The 21,256-nt window shown below is 36.3% G+C and overlaps 1 protein-coding gene across 1 annotated transcript in view; it reads left to right on the top strand.

Annotated features, from left to right (window-relative positions):
* Window positions 1-18,292, top strand: part of LOC105468905 (olfactory receptor 52H1-like) — a 56,316-nt gene extending 38,024 nt beyond the window's left edge. Inside the window, exon 2 of the mRNA XM_011719401.2 lies at window positions 17,777-18,292. Within this exon, the coding sequence (XP_011717703.2) occupies window positions 17,777-18,169 (393 nt within the window). The 3' untranslated portion in view covers window positions 18,170-18,292. The remainder of the gene's footprint in view (window positions 1-17,776) is intronic.
* Window positions 18,293-21,256: the final 2,964 nt, after the last annotated feature.

Genomic DNA, 21,256 nt, shown 5'->3' with positions numbered 1-21,256 from the left:
CCAGTTTTTGTACATAGAGGTGTTCATAATACTCTCCGAGGATCTTTTGCATTTCTATGATATCAATTGTAATGTTGCTTTTGTCATTTCTGATTGCATTTGTTTGTAACTACATATGGTTTGGCTGTATCACCACCCAAATCTCATCTTGAATTGTAGCTCTCATAATCCCCACATGTCGTGAGAGGGACCCAGTGGGAGGTAATTGAATCATAGGGGTGGTTACCTCCATGCTGTTCACTTGATAATGAGTGAGTTCTCACAAGATCTGTTGGTTTTTATAAGGGGCTTTTTCCCCCTCGTTGCTCTCATTCTTCTCTTTGCTGCTGCCATGAGAAGAAGGACATGTTTGCTTCCCCTTCCACCATGATTGTAAGTTTCCTGAGGCCTCCCCAGCCATGCTGAACTGTGAGCCAATTAAACCTTTTTCCTTTATAAATTACCCAATCTGGGGTATGTCTCTATTAGCAGCATGAGAACGAACTAATACAGATCTTTATTTTTTCTTTGCTAATCTAGCTAGTGGTCCATCAATCTTATTCAGCCTTTCAGAGAATCAACTTTTGGTTTTGTTTATTCCTTTTATGAATTTTTCTGTCTCGCTTTCACTCAGTTTTGCTTTGCAAATGTATTTCTTTACTTTTGGTAACTTTAGGGGGATTAATTTGTTTTTATTTTTATAGCTCCTCTTGGTTTTGGCTTGTTAATTTGAAATCTAAATATGTGAGGTAGGCATTTAGCACCATAAACTTTTAACACTGCTTTTGCTGTATCACAGATTTTTGTATGTTTTGTCTCTGTTTTCACTTACTTCACAGATTTTTAAAATTTCTACCTAAATTTTACTCTTTACTCAGAAGCCATTCAGGAACAAGTTGTTTAATTTCAACTTAATTATGTGGTTTTGAAAAATCTTCCTGGTATTTATTTCCATTTTTATCCACTGTGATCCAAGTGTATGGTTAATATAATTTTGATTTTTTTGAATTTATTCAGACTTGATTTATGGCCCAGCATGTGGCTAATCTTGTGGTATATTCCTTGTGCAGATCAGAAGAACGCATATTCTGTGGTTATTAGGTGGACCAATCTGTAGATGTGTATTAGATCCAATTGGTTAAGTGTCAAATTTAAGTCCAGAATTCTTTTGTTAGTTTTCTGTCCTGATGATCTAACACTGCCAATGAGGTATTGAAGTCCCCCACTATATTATTATGTGGCTGAGAAGTAGACCCTAATCCAATAGTAGGGAGCTTCAACACCCCACTTTCAGCATTGGACAGATTAGGCACAATATCAATAACAAAACATAGAACTTAAACTGCAATATCAACCAAGTGTAACTAACAAACATTTGAAGAATATTTTGTCCAATAACTTCAACTGTTCATTCTTTTTATCAGGACATGGAACACATGTTTTAGGATATACCATATTGTAGGGCACAAAACATGTTAAAATCTTTAAAAATTCAAAATCATATCAAGCATCTTTTCATACTACAATGGAATAAAGGTAGACGTAAATAACAAGAGGAAAATCAGAAACTGTACATACACATAGAAATAAACAATGTACTCTTGAATGACCAGTTAATTTCTTTATTGAAAATGAAACAAAACTAGAAGAAAAATATACTAAAACCTATGGGATATAACAACAGCTGTACTGAGAAGAAAGTTTATAGCAATAAATACTTACCATTAGAAAAGTAGAAAGATTTTAAATAAACAACTAATAATGCACCTCAAGAAAGGAGGAAAGCAAGAACAAACAAAATCCAAAATTAGTAGAAATAAGAAGTAATGAAGAGCAGAGCAAAAATAAACAAAATAGAGAATAAAAATACAGTACTAAAGATCAACCAAATGAAATGTTGGTGTTTTGAAAAAATAAAATTGACAAACCATTAGCTAGACACAGAAAAAGAGAGAAGATGCAATTAATAAAATTAGAAACAAAAAAGTAGACATTGCAACGGATATCACAGACATACAAAAGATTATTAGAGACTACTATAAACAACTCTAAACCAACAAATTGGAAAACCTAGGGAAAACTGATAAATTCTTTGGCATATATAACTTACCAAAAGTGAACTGGGAAGAAATAGAAAACCTGAATAGATCAGTAACAGGAAATGAGATTAAAAAAATTTTTTTTTTGTTATCATACTTTAAGTTTTAGGGTACACGTGCACAATGTGCAGGTTTGTTACATATGTATACATGTGCCATGTTGGTGTGCTGCACCCATCAACTCGTCATTTACATTAGATATATCTCCTAATGCTATCCTTCTCCCCTCCCCCGACCTCATGACAGGCCCCAATAACAGGGAATAAGATTTACTCAGTAATACAAGTCTCCCAATGAAGGAAAGCCCAAGACAAGATGACATCATTATTAAATTCTACAAAACGTTCAAAGAAGAACTGACACCAATTCTTCTCATACAATTTCAAAAATTTGAAAAGGAGAGACTTCTTCCTAACTCATTCTACCAAGCCAGCATTACCATGATAGTTGTGTGCACACAACTAAATAAACAAGCAAAAACCAACAGGCCAGAATCCTGATGAACATAGATAGAAAAACTCCCAAGAAAGTACTAGAAAATTGAGTACAGCAGTACATCAAATAGATTGAACAACATGATAAAGTGGTATTTACTTCAGAGATGCAAAGATAGTTCAACATATCAATAAATACAAGAAATCAATAAACATAATCTATCACATCAATAGAATAAAAAACATAGAATTATCTCAATAGAGAAAGAAAAGCATTTCATAAAATTTAATATCTTCCCATGATAAGAACTCTCAACATATGTATACCAGAAATGTACCTCTATGCAATAAGGGCCATATATGACAGTCCTACAGATAACACCATACTTGATGTGGAAAAGCTGAAAGTTCTTCCTCTATGAAATGTAACAAGACAAATATGCTCACTTCCACCTCTCCTATTCAACATAGTGCTGAAAGTTCTAGCCGGAGAAATCAGGCAAGAAAAAAAAACAAAGGGCATCCATAATGGAAAAGAGAAAATCAAATTTCCCTCTTTGCAGATGGCATGATCTCATATAGAAAAACTTAAAAACTCCACTGAAAAACTCCTAGAACTGACAAATTCAGTAAAGTTGCAGGGTATAAAATCAACATAAAACAATCAGTAATGTTTTTATAAATCAATAGTGCACAAACTAAAAAAAAAATCAAGACAGCAATCTCATATAGAGTAGCTACAAAAAAACAACTTTTTTGATCTTTTAATAATACCCATTCTGGCTGCTGTTAGAGAATATCTCATTGTGATTTTGATTTGCATTTCTCTAATGATTAATAATATTGAACATTTTTATATGCTTGCTGGCCACATGTATGTCTTCTTTTGAAAAATGACTGTTCATGGTTCTTGCCCTACTTTTTAATGGGGTTGTTTGGTTTTTACTTGTTAATTTAAGTTTCTTAGAGATTCTAGATATTAGACCTTTGTCAGATGCAGATGCTGGAGAGGTTGTAGAGAAAAAGAAATGCTCATATGCTGCCGGTGGGAATGTAAATTAGTTCAGCCATTGTGGAAAGCACTGTGGCAATTTCTCAAAAAACTTGAAAAAGAAGTACCATTCGACCTAGCAATCACATTACTAGGTACATACCCAAAGGAATATAAATTGTTCTACCTTAAAGACACACACACACGTACGTTCTTCACAGCACTTCTTACAATAGCAAAGTCCTGGAGTCAACCTACATGGCCATCAATGGTAGACTGGATAAATGTGCTAAACATACACCATGGAATAGTATACACTCATAAAAAAATGAAATCATATCCTTTGCAGCAACATGGATGCAGCTGGAGGCCATAATCCTAAGCAAACTAACACAGAAACAGAGAAATAAATACTGCATATTCTCATTTATAAGTGGGTGCTGAACATTGAGTACGTGTGGACACAAATAAGGGAACAACAGATACTGGGGCCTACTTGAGGGTGGAGGATGGGAGGAGGGAGAGGATACAAAAGCTACCCATCAGGTACTATGCTTATTACCTGGGTGGCAAAATAGTCAGCACACCAAATCCCTGTGACATGCCATTTACCTATATAAGAAACCAGCATGTGTATCCCTGCACGTAAAGTAAAAGTTAAAAAGTTTTTTTTTTTCTTAAAGAAAAAGGAAGAGAGAAAGAGCAGAGAAAATGCTTTGAAATATTTGGAATTTGGCTAACTACACTTGTGAGTTCTAAAAGGGCAAACTGAAGAGGTTTGATTTGAGAGATGAAAGAGATTGGGAAAGGAAGCAAGATAGACATTGTATTACAGAATATGTGGAAAGTTCTCTTGAGTTTTAGTTTCATTAAAAAAAGTGGAGAATTGAAACCATTAGCTAAATGATTCTGCTCAAAATTTCAGATTATTATATTAATTTTACTGTTTAGCTTGTATTGTGCAGTTATAATTTCATATGTTATCAAAGATGAAACATACAATAATAAAGAGAAGAGATAAAAACTGAAAAAATAATAAAATAACTAGGATTAAATTTAACCAAGCAGGTGAAAACTTCTACAATGAAAACTGCAACACATGGATAAAATAAATTAAAATGGGAAAAACGGGAAAGGTATCTCATGTTCATGGATTGAAAAAATTACTATAGTAAGTAGTATAGCATAGTTATACCATCCAATGTAATTGACAGACTCAGTGCAATCACTGTCAAATACCAAAGGCATTCTTCCCATAAATAGAAAAAACAATCCTAAAATTTGTATGGAACAAAAGGCCGTGAATAATCAAAGCAATCCTAAGAGGGTGAAAGAAGTTAGAAGTATCATACTACCTGACTTCAAAATACAAGTCTAGATTAACCAAAATATCATGGCAGTGGTATTAAAACAGACACATGGACCAATGGAACTGCATAGAGAACTCAATAATAAATTCCCAAAGTTACAGCCAAGTGATTTTCAACTAAGGCACCAAGAATACACATTGGGAAAAGGAAATTCTCTTCAATTAATGGTGCTGAATAAACTGGATATTCATATGCTGAAGAAAGAAACTAGACCCTATCTGTCATCGTATATTAAAATCAACTCAAAGTGAATTAAAGACTCAAATGTAACACTAAAATCTATAAAAATACTAGAACAATATGTAAGGAAAAAGCTTCATGACATTGGAATGGGTGAAGATTTTATGGGAAAGACTTTAAAGCGCAGGTAATGAAAACAAAAATAGGCAAATGAGATTATATCAAGTGAAAGAGCTTCTGCACAACAAAGGAACTAACAGAATGAAGAGACAACTTGTAGAATGGGAGGAGGTATTTGCAAACTATCGATCCCACGAGAGATTAATATTAAGAAAGTACAGGGAACTCAACAGCAAAAAACAAATAATTTGATTAAAAATAAGCAAAGGATCTGAGCAGACTTTTTTTTTTTTAAAGAAGACATACAAATAGCCAAGTATGGGAAAAAAAATGTTCAACATCGCTAATCATCAGGGAAATGCAAGTCAAAACCACAAAGAGAGATAATCTCATTCCAGTTAGAATGACTACTATTAAAAAGGCAAAAAGCAACAAGTGCAGGCAAGGATTTGGAGGAAAGAGAACTCTTTAATTTTTTTTTTTTAAATTTTACTTTAAGTTCTGGAATACATGTGCAGAATGTGCAGGTTTGTTACGTAGGTATAAATGTGCCATGGTAGTTTGCTGCACCTATCAACCCATCGTCTAGGTTTTAAGGCCCACATGGATTATGTTATTTGTCCTAATGCTCTCCCTCCCCTTGACTCCCATCCCCCGGCAGGCCCTGGTGTGTGATGTTCCCCTCCCTGTGTCCGTGTCCATCTCATTGTTCAGCTCCCACTTATGAGTGAGAACATGTGGTGTTTGGTTTTCTGTTCCTGTGTTAGTTTGCTGAGAATGATGGTTTCCAGTTTCATCCATGTCCCTGCAAAGGACATGAACTCATCCTTTTTAATGGCTGCATAGTATTCCATGGTGTATATGTGCCACATTTTCTTTATCCAGTCTATCATTCATGGGCGTTTGGGTTGGTTCCAAGTCTTTGCTATTGTAAATAGTGCTACAATAAACATACATATGCATGTGTCTTTACAGTAGAATGATTTATAATCCTTTGGGTATATACCCAGTAATGGGATTGCTGGGTCAAATGGTTATTTCTGGTTCTAGATCCTTGAAGAATTGCCACACTGTCTTCCACAATGGTAAAACTAATTTACACTCCCACCAACAGTATAAAAGCATTCCTATTCCGGAGGAAAGAGAACTCTTACATGCCATTGGTGGGAATGTAAATACGTAGAGGCATTATGGAAAACAGTAAGGCATTTTCTCAAAAAACTAAAAACTAGAAGTACCAGATATGACCTAGCAATTATAGTGCTGAGTATCGAAAAGAAAAAAATCAGTATGTCAAAAACATTAATACATCTGAACTCCCATGTTTTTTGCAGAATTATTCACAATAGCTAAAATATGGAATCAACCTAAGTGTCTATCAACAGATGAATGGATAAAGAAAAGATGGTATATAGACAAAATGAAATACTGTTTAGCCGTAAAAGTAAATGAAATTCTGTCATTCATGGCAACATAGATGAGGTTGGAGGACATTATCTTAAGTGAGATAAACCAGGCACAGAAAGATAAAAATCACGTTTTCATTCGTATTTTGCAGCTAGAAAGGTTGCTCTCAAGCAGAGTAGAAAGATGACTATAAGGGGCTACGAATAATCAGTGGAGCATGAGATAGGAATATGTTGGTTAACAGATACAAACTTACAATTTGATAGAAGAAATACATTCTATTGTTCTATAGCACTGTAGGGTGACTATAGTTAACTCTAATTTATTGTATATTTTCAAATAGCTAGAAGAGATTTTTGAATGTTCTCAATGCAAAGACATAATAAATGATTGAGGTGATGGATATAATAATTACCTTAATTTGATTAATATACATTGTATACATGCATTGAAATGTTACTTTCTACTGCATAAATATGTACAGTCATTGTACATCAATTAAATATAAAATAAAAATTAAAAATATGGAGGTATTTAAATATCATTTTTAACTCAATTTGGTATTTATGTAAGGTTTTAATGATAACTAAAATATGTAAATTATTATTTAATTTGTTACATGAAGACACTATCATTTGAAATAGTGTAAGACTTTGGCAAGTAAGATCCTTTAAAAAGATATCAGTTATTAGAATTTTATGGAATTAAACATCACTTTATATTTTTATAATATTTAAAATAAAATATTGATATATTAAAAAATGTAGGACATTTAGAAAGTTTAAATTATGAGAACTTAACTCAGTTTTGTATAAACTAGTATATTGTGTTATTATCATGGCTTGGTAAAATCAAAGAGAAAATGTAGAGTTGAGGTTTTTAAACAATTAATAATTTAATGTATCCCCAATTTATCTAGTCAACAGAAATATTGACCAACTTTTTTAAAAACAAAATTCATAAACCACTATGTTTATGAAACAATGTTAAGACCTCTTTAACTCATGTAGAAAATCTGCATCTTGCTGCAGAAAAGGCCTTTGACAAAATTCAACAGCCCTTCATGCTAAAAACTCTCAATAAATTCGGTATTGATGGAACATATCTCAAAATAATAAGAGCTATTTATGACAAACCTACAGTCAATATTATACTGAATGGGCAAAAACTGGAAGCATTCCTTTTGAAAACTGGCACAAGACAGGGATGCCCTCTCTCACCACTCCTATTCACATAGTGTTGGAAGTTCTGGTCAGGGCAATTGGGCAGGAGAAAGAAAGAAAAGGTATTCAGTCAGGAAAAGGGGAAGTCAAATTGTCTGTGTTTGCAGATGACATGATTGTACATTTAGAAAACCCCATTGTCTCAGCCCAAAATCTCCTTAAGTTGATAAACAATTTCAGCAAATTCTCATGATACAAAATCAATGTGCAAAAATCACAAGCATTTCTATATACCAATAACAGACAAACAGAGAGCCAAATCATGAGTGAACTTCCATTCACAATTGCTACTAAGAGAATAATATACCTAGGAATACAACATACAAGGGATGTGAAGGACCTCGTCAAGGAGAACTACAAACGACTGCTCAATGAAATAAAAGAGGATACAAACAAAGGGAAGAACATTCCACGCTCATGGATAGGAAGAATCAATATCATGAAAATTGCCATACTGCCCAAGGTAATTTATAGATTCAATGCTTTCCCCATCAAGCTACCAATGACTTTCTTCACAGAATTGGAAAAAACTATTTTAAAGTTCATATGGAAACATAAAAGAGTCTGTATAGCCAAGACAATTTTAACTAAAAAGAGCAAAGCTGGAGGCATCACACTACCTGACTTCAAACTATACTATAAAGCTACAGTAACCAAAACAGCATGGTACTGGTACCAAAACAGAGATATAAACCAATGGAACAGAACAGAGGCCTCAGAAATAACACCACACCACCTCAGAATAACGTCTACAAGCATCTGATCTTTGACAATCCTGACAGAAACAGGCAATGGGGAAAGGATTCCCTATTTCATAAATGGTGCTGAACACTAGTTAGCCATATGTAGAAAACTGAAACTGGATCCCTTCCTTACACCTTATACAAAAATTAACTCAAGATGGATTAAAGACTTAAATGTAAGACCTACAACCATAAAAACCCTAGAAGAAAACCTAGGCAATACCATTCAGGACATAGGCATGGGCAAAGACTTCATGACTAAAACACCAAAAGCAATGGCAACAAAAGCCAAAATAGACAAATGGGATCTAATTAAACTGAAAAGCTTCTGCACATTAAAAGAAACTATCATCAGAGTGAACAGGCAACCTACAGAATGGGAGAAAATTTTTGCAATCTATCCATCTGACAAAGGGCTAATATCCAGAATCTACAAAGAACTTAAACGAATTTACAAGAAAGAGACAACCCCATCAAAATGTGGGCAAAAGATGTGAACAGACACTTCTCAAAAGAAGACATTCATGCAGTCCACAGACATATGAAAAAATGCTCATCATCACTGGTCATTAGAGAAATGCAAATCAAAACCACAATGAGATACCATCTCACAGCAGTTAGAATGGTGATCATTAAAAAGTCAGGAAACAATAGATGCTGGAGAGGATTTGGAGAAATAGGAACGCTTTTGCACTGTTGGCAGGAGCGTAAATTAGTTCAACAGTTGTGGAAGACAGTGTGGTGATTCCTGAAGGATCTAGAACTAGAAATACCATTTGACCCAGCCATCCTATTACTGGGTATACACTCAAAGGATTATAAATCATGCTGCTATAAAGACACATGCACACGTATGTTTATTGCGGCACTATTCACAATAGCAAAGATTTGAAACCAACCCAAATGTCCATCAATAGTAGACTGAATTAAGAAAATATGGCACACATACCCCAGGGAATACTATGCAGCCATAAAAAAGGATGAGTTCATGTCCTTTGCAGGGACATGGATGAAGCTGGAAACCGTCATTCTCAGAAAACTATCACAAGGTCAGAAAACCAAACACCACATGTTCTCACTCATAAGTGGGAGTTGAACAATGATAACACATGGACACAGGGCAGGGAATATCACACACTGGGGCCTGTCAGGGGGTGGGTGGCTGAGGGAGGGATAGCATTAGGAGAAATAACTAATGCGAATGAGTTGATGGGTGCAACAAACCAACATGGCACATGTATACATACGTTATAAACTTGCACGTTGTGCACATGTACCATAGAACTTAAAGTATAATAATAAAATTACCTACTGTGTACTATGCTTACTACCTGGATGATGGTATCCATATTCCAAACTTCAACAACATGAAATATACCCATGTAATAAACCTGCTCATAAACTCCCTGTATCTAAACTAAGAGTTGAAATTATTTTAAAAAATAAAATATAAATGAGAAGTGGGCAAATAACCTGAATAGACATCTGTCAAAAGCAGAAATACAAATGGCCAATAGGTACATAAAAAAGTTCAATATCACCAGTCATTCAGAAAATGTAACTGAAAACCACAATGAGATATCATCTTACCTCAGTTAGAAGGCTGTTATCAGAAAGACAGTTGCTGCTAAAGATGTGGAGAAAAGGGAGCTCTTATATACTGTTGATGAGAATGTAAATTTAGCCATTATGAAAAACAGTATGAACATTTCTTTAAAAACTTATAATAGAAATACTGTACAATCCAGAAATCCCACTACTGGGTATTAATCCGAAGGAAAAAATAATTAGTGTATCAAAGGGATACCTGCACCACATGTTTATTGCAACATTATTTATAATAGCAAAGACATGGCATCAATCTAAGTGTATCAACAGATGAATGAACAAAGCAAGTGTGGTATGGTGGTATGTGCACAAAATGGAATACTATTCAGCCATAAAAATGAGTGAAATCATGTCATTTGCAGTGACAAGAATGGAACACTGTGTTAAGTGAAATAAAGCCAGTCAGAAAAACAAATATTGCATCTTCTCACTTACATGTGGGAGCTAAAAGTATATGTGGGAGTTAATAGAGGTCGGGAGTAGAAGAATAGTTACCAGAGGCTGGGAACGGTGTGTGTGGGGTCAGGGGAATGACAGAGGTTGGTTAATGTTACAAACATACATTTAGATAGAAAGAATAAAATCTCACATTTGATAGCAGAATAAACTGATTATATTTAAGAACAATGTATTGTATATTTCAAAACAGCTAGAAGAGGTAACTTAAAATGTTCTCAACATGCAGAAATGATAAATATACAAGGTGTTTGATATCTTAACCACTGAGAATTGATCATTACACATTGTATACATTTAAAAAAGTATCACATGTACCCCATAAATATGTGCAAAAATTATGTAAAATGAAAAAACAGTAACAACAAAACAAAAGCTGAGAAAGAATTTTTACAGAATTCTTATTTGAATTTTAATTGTGCTTATGTTGAATTACTTTTGGAAAGGTCAGGGAAACAGGTGATTCTAGTTTAGGAGTATTGGAATGACTATCTATATATCTTTATCTAGATATTCAGTACTATGTATCCAATTTGCTTTAGAAGATTTTAAAAACTAAATGATATCTGTGGGAGATAATAAAAAGATGATTACATAAATATATCTTGTCCCTCATGATCCTCTTACAACTTTATCTTTTCACTCTACTGAGAGGTTCAGGCTATGTCCTCCTGCCTTAAATATGGGCTGGCCTTAGTGATTAAATTCTAGTAAATAAAATGTGGTGGAAGTGACACTAAGTGATTCTGAAGCCAGGTAACAGAAGAAAATACTGTCTGGTTTTTCTCCTCTCCTTCCCTCTCCCTTTTTTTCCCCTTCCTTTCTGTCCCCTCACTCCTCCTCCTCTGCCTCTTTCACCTCCCTCTTCCTTCTTTGCCTCTTCTTCCTTCTTCTCTTCCTTCTCCCTCCTCCTGCTCTCCCTCCCTCCTCCTCCGCTGCTGCTGCTTCTTTTCTCCTCCTCTTCCCCCCTCCTCCTCCTCCTCCCTCCTCTTCTCCCTCGTCCCTCCTCCCTCCTCTTCCTTCCTTCCTTCCTCCTCCTGCTTTCTTCTTCTTCTCCTCCTCCTCCTCCTCTTCCTCCTTTTTCCTCCTTCTTCTCCTTTTCCTTATTCTTCTTTCTCAGTAGCCTTTAATTCACATGTAAAACATCTAGCTTCCCTAAAGCTGCCATAATGTTATACTCAGAGGGAGAGAGATGAATGAGGATTCCCAGGTACACCAGGCTTTAGCTATTTGAATCTTTCCAGCCCAGGCACTAGACTCTGTAATGAGTCAACCTTCAGATAACTCAAGCCCTCAGCCTTTGAACTGCCCTGGCTGACACCAAATAGATCCAACCTTGAAGCTGTCCTAGTCAGCAACTTAGGAAAAAAAAATCTCAGCAATTTTAGACTGCTGGGTTCGGACTAAATTTCAATTTATGAACAAAATAAACATTGTTTTATGCTGCTAAGCTTTGGAATGGTTTATTATGCAACAATAAATAATTAAACCAATGTTTAGCACAGTTTTCCTTATGACCAATAATTATGTAGTGAAACGAAGAAAATATTTTTCAATTCAGTGATTATAGTTACCTGGAGTTAACCAAATGGCAAGTTCTGAGGAAACAACATCCCTCACAAGAGTACCTTTACTTCACATACCACCTGCAAATTTGGGGGCTTCCTACACCACCATTACTTCAGATCAACTGACTACAAATTTTGGGGCCATCATGGCCATCTTCAGATTCAATAACTTGCTAGAACAATTTCACAAATCTCAGGAAAGTGATGTAATTGCAGTATTACAGTAAAAAGTTTCAAATTAAATTTGTCAAAGAAAAGAGAAGCATAGAGTAGAATCCAGAAGGAGTTCAAATGTGGAGCTTCAAGTCATCCTTTCCCTGTGGAGTCATAGATGAGCGCTGTATTAGTTTGTTTTCACACTGTTGATAAAGACATACCCAAGACTGGGTAATTTATAAAGAAAAAGAGGTTTAATGCACTCACAGTTCCACGTGGTTGGGGAGGCCTCACAATCATGGTGGAAGGTAAAAGGCATGTCTCACATGGCAGCAGACAAGAGAAGTTGTGCAGGGAAACTCCCCTTCATAAAACCATCAGATCTCATGAGACTTAGTCACCATCACAAGAATAGCATGGGAAAAGCCCACCTCCATGATCTGATTACCCCCTACCAGGTTCCTCTCACAACACATGGGAATTGTGGGAGCTACAATTCAAGATAAGATTTGGGTGAGGACATGGCCAAACCATATCAAGTGCCATCTGTTCCTCTTGGTCATGATGTGTTGCTATACGCACACAATATTGGTAACCAGAAATTCTCACTTGAGCCTTTGGTGTCCAGAGACTTTACAGAGGCTCGATCCCATACAGCTAACATGACTGACTTTTAATCTCTGGTCCCTCCAGAAGGTTGGGCTAACATTTATAGTCTACAGTTCCTTTTCAGGTTGGAACTAATATGACAGGGCCCAAAAGACCACATCACATTGCTAGACTGTCTGGTGGTCAAAGCCCCAGGCAAAAGCGAAGTCGTTTTTGTCAGGCAGAACGACAGGCCAGGGGGCTTGGAGATCACCTCCCAGTGGCAGAAGGCAAGGGTCAAATGTTTCTTTGGGGAAACTTAATTTTTCAGTACATAATAACAATTCTAAAATGATTTGTTTGGTCATTTACATTGTTTCAACTTTTTTTGTAGTAAAGAGGGAAAGAAATAATTTTCTTTTTTTTTTTTTTTTTTTTTTTTTGAGACGGAGTCTCGCTCTGTCGCCCAGGCTGGAGTGCAATGGCGCGATCTCGGCTCACTGCAAGCTCCGCCTCCCGGGTTCACGCCATTCTCCTGCCTCAGCCTCCCGAGTAGCTGGGACTACAGGCGCCCACAACCGCGCCCGGCTAATTTTTTGTATTTTTAGTAGAGACGGGGTTTCACCGTGGTCTCGATCTCCTGACCTTGTGATCCGCCCGCCTCGGCCTCCCAAAGTGCTGGGATTACAGGCGTGAGCCACCGCGCCCAGCAGAAATAATTTTCTTTAAGACATGGACAGACATTGTATACCTTCTCCTACCACTGCTATTCAATAAGGTTTTGAAAGTTTAAAGTGACATAATAACACATTAAAAAGGACTGGGATTTTAAGAGTCACAAAGGAAAAAGAAAGTTTCATTGCTAATGAATGACATGAATTTTCTACAGGGAAAACCCATGACACTCTAAAGATAGATTTTTGTAACTAATTATCTTTTAAGAAATTTGCTGAGTTTGAGGTAAATCATTAATAAACACAATTAATTATACTGTTATATAAAGTAGCCATTGGAAATATATATTTTAAACGTTATAACTGATTATAGTGACAAAATATATAAGGTACTTACAATGAACAGAAACAAAATGTACATGGAACCTATGCCAAAACAGGAAAGCAATGGAAATATATTTGCTAAAGATCTATTAAATAAATGAAAATATATATTAAATATGTATTTAATATGTATTGCAAATTCGAATCAACTACTTTTGAGATTGAATTATTAATATTTAGGAAAGTTAGACATATGCATGATCTTCAACCCAGGAATTTCACCCCTAAATGTATGCTCTAGAGACATGCCTCAGAAGTAAGGAAGAATTTAATAACATTACAATAATTGTAAATAACCTAAAAATTCTTCAAAAGGAATGAATAAACTAAATATAATATCTTCATTTAAATAAATGAATGAATTAAACATAGTGCCTTAACTCAATAAAATATGGTATCTCGCATATAGTAGTAATAAATACACTGTATAGAAGCAATAAGTACTTACCCAGAACTACATCAACATGCATCAACATGAATGTATCTCACATAATGTTGAACAAAACTTAACATGCAGAAAAATGACATGACATAACATCATTTAAATACAGAAATTATTCTCTAAATCACTATGCATTATTTTAGGATTTATATATGTAGTAAAAGTAAAAATAAGTACAAAATGTTATGGGAATGATGATGCAATTCATTTCTAAAGGATTAAGAAACCACATATGCCACCTGGATGAGCTGTACAGAAGGTTTTCCTGCTTTTTTTTTGGTAATATCATGTATCTTAATATATATTATGTATACCTGGATGTATGGTATATTATTAGTTATAACTTTTGTGTGTTCAAAATATGTTAGAATAGAGGTAAACTACATTTGGCATTGGTAGACAGGAAAATATCATAAGTGATGTAAGAAGGCTCCAAACAAAATGAATTATTGACATTCATTTGGACTTTCTCTGAATTTATACACTCATTTAAGGAGCAGATATAGCTTTTGCCACTTAGTTATGTTTTTGATTTTTATATATAAAAGAAAAGAAAAATGAGTAAGAGCTCATGAAGTAGGATATACTTTTTGATTATTTTTACATGAATTTATATATCTGCTTATTTATTACATAGTCACTCATTTAACACTCTATGTGTACTATGCACCCAACATATTAGTGATAAGAATACAGGATTTGGGGATATGGTCTATTATCCCAGGTTGGTGTAATTATACAAATGGTGAGGTTAAAAATTTCTGATGGAGAAGTAAGAGCCCACTGGACAATAGCAAAGGGCCTCTGATAGAGCACTGGGGGGATATTTTGCAAGAAAAGTTTCTTTAACAAGTCGTATTCAGGGATTTGATAGGACCATTGATACGGAAGTGAGAGAACAATGCATTTGACTCTTTGGTTGCCACCTATTACTGTCTTTCATTAGGACCACTACAGGGCAGCAAGGAAAGAAATAACAGAGGACAGAATTTCTCAATGTGATTAGAGCCAAAGCTTTCTGCAGGAGACAGCTGCAGACTGTGGATATGTACCTCTAAGCAAGGGTACCTGTGTTTGTGTTTAGTAGATTTTTCTATTGTTGTATTAATTGTCCCAGGCCATTTAATTTGCCACTCACTTTTCACTGCCATTGCTTCCCTCTTACTGACATCTGGCTCTGAACGAAGTCTCTTCACAGAACTTATCTGTAGGCAGAACTTACACTACATCAGGATTTAGAATCTGGCTCTCTGACTTCCACTTTTATGTAGGCTTTGCAAGATTTTGTGACTGTTTATTTTGTGCATTTTGCAGTGGTCTTGGCAAAGTACTTTTTGACAGAAATTAATAACTTCCTCTGAAGCAAAGAAATCTAGCTGTCTCTGAATTCAGAAATTGGAGAGAGAGATGCTGAGGCTCAGAGGCCATGAGGATGGATTGCAATGGATTGCCAAAGATGCCCTGAGGAATGCCTAGGGCAAAATCTTAGGCCTGGGACAAAGGTTAGAGACCAAAAACCAGAAAAATGCCAGAGATAGATAGAATTTGAGGCTGCTAACACTATTTTGCCAGGATATCCATCAACAGAAGTTTTACCTCTGATGCCTTAATTGGCGTAATTACCCCAGCCACAGAATAAGCATCTCCTTGGCTCCCACACCTACACATGCTTGGGAATGAGGGCTGTTAGAATGCCCAAACTGCTAGTCCCCAGTCTAGTGCCAGATTCAATTTTGTTTTAAAAATAATTTTTATTGTGTATATTTAAGGTATACAACACAATATTATAACATATCTGTATCAGTAGTATATATATGTTCCACTATAGTGGAACAAATTAACATATTTATCATCTCTCATAGCTACCCATTTTTTCCCCATGTAGCAAAAGCAGCTACAATCTACTCATTCAACAAAAATCCTGAATACAATATACTGTTATTAACTATAGTGCCCATGTTGTACATTAGGTGTTTTGATTTGTTCATTCTGCATGGTTGCTATTTTGTATCTTTTGACCAATATCGTTAGTTCCTCTCTGTGTCCCCAACCCTGGTAATCATTTTATTTGCTGCATGTTTGACCCCCCTTTTTTCCAAATTTCACATGTAAGTGAGATCATGTGGTATTTGTCCCTCTGTGACGAGCTTATTTAATTTATTTTCATCTCCTCCGGGTACATTTATGTTACATCAAATGCAGGATATCCTCTTTTTTTAAGCTTGAATAATATTCACATTGTACATATACTCCACAGTTTACTTATTTATCCATCCATCCATTGATTCAGTTTTAACTTCACCCTCTCTCTCTTCAAACTCCTCCAAGATTGGCAAAGACTGGAACATTTCCTGAATTCCTAAGATTAATTACCCTCATCTCTTGGGAGCTCAGGCAACCTCCAGGGTCAGTTTTACACATAATAATAGTTGTGCCTTGTGTGTTGGGACGTGGAAGATTGGGGTTGGCAGAAGTAAGCAAAGAGCTAATGCTGGACACCCTGAGGGCCTTTACTTAGGTTATTTAAAGGATCACACCATGGATTCTGGGTGCCCAGAAGTGAAGTGTGGAGAGATGCAGGGCCACAAGTGTGCTCTCCGAGAGTCATATGGGTGTTTAAGATATACCTTCATACACATGTACACACTCATACATACACATTCTCAGAAGGTGTCTGGAACCAGCTGCCTATCCTCTCACTACCTTCCTTTCAGGTAAGTGTTCTAGGTGAAGGTGGGCTTTATGTTCACATTCTGCTGAGCTTTAGCTGTCCAGCACCCGTTGCCTACTTCATTCCTCCTCATCATTGCACCATTCTCATCAATAAGGTTCCCACTTCCTCATATCCTGTATCTGCTGAAAATGTGTATTCCTTAATGTGTATTCCTTAATTTTTGGATGCAGAATTCTATTATAAGCTTTTAAATTATCTTAATTTTTAAAAATCTGTTTTGTTGAATACATTTCATCTTTTGGTTTCTGAGAGGGGTATATTGCATTTTGTCAGCTTCTCTTTGTATTCCTTGCATTTTTGCTGTACATACTTCAAGTTCTGTTCTTGAAGTTGATACATGTTTATTTCTTAATATATTAAAATTTATTTAATACAATATTTTATTAATGAATAATGAATCATTTTGTCCTTAATAAAACATTTAGCATAAAATATATCCTGTTGGATATTATTACAGTTATACTTCATTATTGCTACTGTACTATTACAACTATACCCTATGATACATAACATCATGATTTCAGAATCATTTTTGTGTATAACATTTCAATCTTTGTTTTCCATGTTGAGACTCTTTTTTTAAATTGAAGCTCATATAGCCTCTTTATTGTTCTCCACAGGTACTTCAGCAGGGTGCCACCATGACTGCTTGCAATGCCTCACAGGGCCACCCTTCTTTCTTCATTCTCCAAGGCATTCCTGACATGGAGGACAAACATAGATGGATATCTATCCCCTTCTCCTCCATGTATTTCATTACGGTGCTCGGGAACTGCACCATCCTCCTCACTGTCTCCACAGAGCGCTCCCTGCACAAACCCATGTTCTTGCTCCTTTGCCTATTGGCCCTCACAGACCTGGGCATGTCCACTACCACCATTCCCAAGGTGCTGTGCATTTTCTGGTTTTGCCAAAGTGAGATCAGCTATGAAGGATGCCTGGTTCAGCTGTTCTTCATCTACTCCATCTCTGCCATGCAGTCAGCTATCCTGATGACCATGGCCTTTGACTGATATGTGGCCATCTGCAAGCCCTTGCACTATGCCACCATCCTTTCCAATAGTCGCATTGGACTCATTAGCTTAGTGAGTTTGGTGAGAGCTATTCTCTTTCTTCTCCCCATGCCCATCCTCCTTCAGCAAATGCCCTATCATGCCAATCATGTCATCCCCACCACCTACTGTGAGCACATGGCTGTGGTGAAGATGGTTTGTGTAGATACTACAGTCAACAGGATATATGGCCTGGTGGTGGCCTTGTTGGTTGCGGGGCTAGATCTCTCAGCTATTGCTTCATCATATGTGCTAACCATCCAGGCTATAATGTGTCTCTCTTCTAAGGAAGCCCACCACAAAGCAGTCAACACCTGCACCACACACATCTGTGTCATGCTTATTTCTTATACTCCCTCACTTTTCTCTTTTCTCACTCACCGCTTTGGCCGAGGCATTCCAGCCCATGCCCACATCATTCTTGGCAGCCTCTACTTCCTTATACCTCCAATGCTCAATCCTATAATTTATGGAGTGAAAACTAAGGAGTTCCGGGACAAAGTGACCAAATATGGTTGCTGGAAAAGAGAACCCACAACCACTGCCCGTGGTCAGAAACTTGTCTGGTAATCCAGCAGCTGTGAGGATGAGGAAGGAACGTTAAGTAGATGCAATTCCTCGGGGAATCAGCTAGTGGTAGAAATATGTCATGTTGGCACATTTAGCTGCCAAGATGTTTATCCTTGGTCAGAGAAGCTAAGGGACAGGAGACCTTCTTGATCTCAGTAATTCCGAAGCAAGGAAATTATCCTCACTGTGAAATGAAAATAATGACATTTGCTTTCTGTACCTGATAGAGGGGTTGGACAAATTACACGTTATAATGTCTGTAAAAGCACTTTGAAGAACACATGCTGAACACATGTAAGATGAGGTAGAATGTTTCCATGTGGAGAGAACATATGAGCACCCAATAACTTGCCCAATATCCAATCAATGAGTTGTAGAATGCTACTTACTTTGCCAAGATAAGGCTAAGTTGTGTGTGTGTGTGTGTGTGTGTGTGTGTATTTTTGTGTTCAAGTGGAAGGTAAAATGGAGAAGATTGCTTAGGGGAGTCAAAAAGGACAATGGATGTTCAAAACTGAGTTTCGTCACTACGTTATACTTACTGCAGAAGCCTTACACTTGAGCAACGGAACTTACTGCTTCCTTTTATGCCTAGGGAATATGTACAGAAAACATAATCTGAAATTCCCAGAGAAATTTCAAAGGAAAAGGAGAAAATGAGAAACTCTTACTCTTAAAAGGTGGATATGCATTCTAACAAATTGTATATTTATAACAATTCTTAGAGTCAACTGTTCTGCTTGTCTCAACTAATTCCAGCATATGACAAAAATCTTTAGCAAAGAGAAAATTCTGAGAATGTTCTGTGAAGGGTCACAGTTATAAAAGTCAATTTTATGTTGGAAATCTTGGTTACAGAATTCTGCCAGGCCATTTCTCTGGAAATCCAGGAAGAAATCATGAACAAGCACTTGGGGTGGTGTGCAGAGTTCAGATCGTGTGCCAAGATATGTGAAGACATTAAGTTCAGGAGATATTGTTTATCACTTCTAGACATTGATTTGGAAATATAGTGGCAAATATTTTAAGACACGTGAAGTTTGTAGCCTGAAATAGTTTAGGGTTTTTCATCATATCGTATAGCTAACATGTAAAGGCAGAATTCAGTGAAAATGACACCTACTTTAAAAGCCACATGACCACTATTTAAATGAGACTCTTAAAATGGCAGGAAAATAAACGAAACTTCTCCAAAGTGTTGTTCTAGTTATACTAATAGTTAAGGCTTGAAGTAAACAAAAAAATTAATAACATGGGCTGAGAAAGGTGGGATATCTCAGAGCTTGAAGCAAACAATTCAACCTTCAGGAGGAAAAAAAAAAAGAGAGAACTAATAAGAAGTGCCTTTTCTATAAATGAAAGACCAGAGATCAAGGAAAATTTGCACGAGCATTAATGGCTGAAGAACAGAGTACTGCTTGTCTGAAATAAGTACTAAGTACATATGTAAGCCACCGCAAACCTACAAAGAAAAAAACGTCATCAGCAAAATGTTGTGGTTAACAATTGAAAACAGTCTGAGGGAATCATTAGCCTGACGATGTGGCAGTATACAACTTCCTTTTTGCTAAAATATCGAGTGAATTTGTTTGTTTCATCTTGTTGAAATAGGATTGAGGGACAAAAGCAGAGCATTCAAGTGCTATATGATATTATGATCTCTCATATATTTCCTTTTTCTTTCATTTTTTGATATTTTAAATAAAAATTTGAAGCCTTTTTTTTCCCTGAAATTATGAGCAAAAGATTTATTTACACCTGAGCACAGTATATATTGAGAGAATTATGCCACAAAAGCTGGTAGCAACAGCTAGTTCTGGGGAAACTGAGGAACTGAAGAAAATCAGAGAAAACACAGGAAGAACAACCTGTTTGGTCTGCTCTTTCTTGCTTGAGTTCTTTTCTTTCCGCAAAAGTTTCGTTAATCTATCTTGTTAATAGTCAATGTATCTTGACTTTTTACTGCAGGATGAGTTTGATTCTTCTCTTTTTGACTTGTTGGAAATGTGACAGATGACACTAATATTAACCTACTATTTTTCTTTTTGTGTCTGACATGGTTGGAATCTGTGTCCCTGCCCAAATCTTACTTTGAAATGGAATCCCCAGTGTTGGAGGTGGAGACTGGTGGGAGGTGATTGCATCATGGGGGTGGATTTCCCCCATGGTACTGTACTTGCAGTGGTGACTGAGTGCTCAGGAGACCTAGTTGTTTAAAAGTGTGTGGCACCTCGCCTCTCCCTCTCTTCCTCCTGCTCTGGCCATGTGAAGTGCCTGCTTCTCCTTCACCTTTCGCCAGGATTTTAAGCTTCCCGAGGCCTCCCCAGAATCTGAGTAGATGCTGCCATGCTTCCTGCACAGCCTGGATAATCATGAGCTAATTGTATCTCTTTTCTTTATAAATTACCCAGTCTTAGCTATTTCTTTATAACAATGTCTGAGTAGACTAATACAGTGTCTATAGAATTGTTCCTAGCT

The sequence above is a fragment of the Macaca nemestrina genome, chromosome 12 (assembly GCF_043159975.1).
Source record: "Macaca nemestrina isolate mMacNem1 chromosome 12, mMacNem.hap1, whole genome shotgun sequence".
Lineage (NCBI taxonomy): Eukaryota > Metazoa > Chordata > Mammalia > Primates > Cercopithecidae > Macaca > Macaca nemestrina.
Note: the sequence above shows the minus strand (reverse complement) of the source record. Positions and strands in the feature narration are given on the sequence as shown.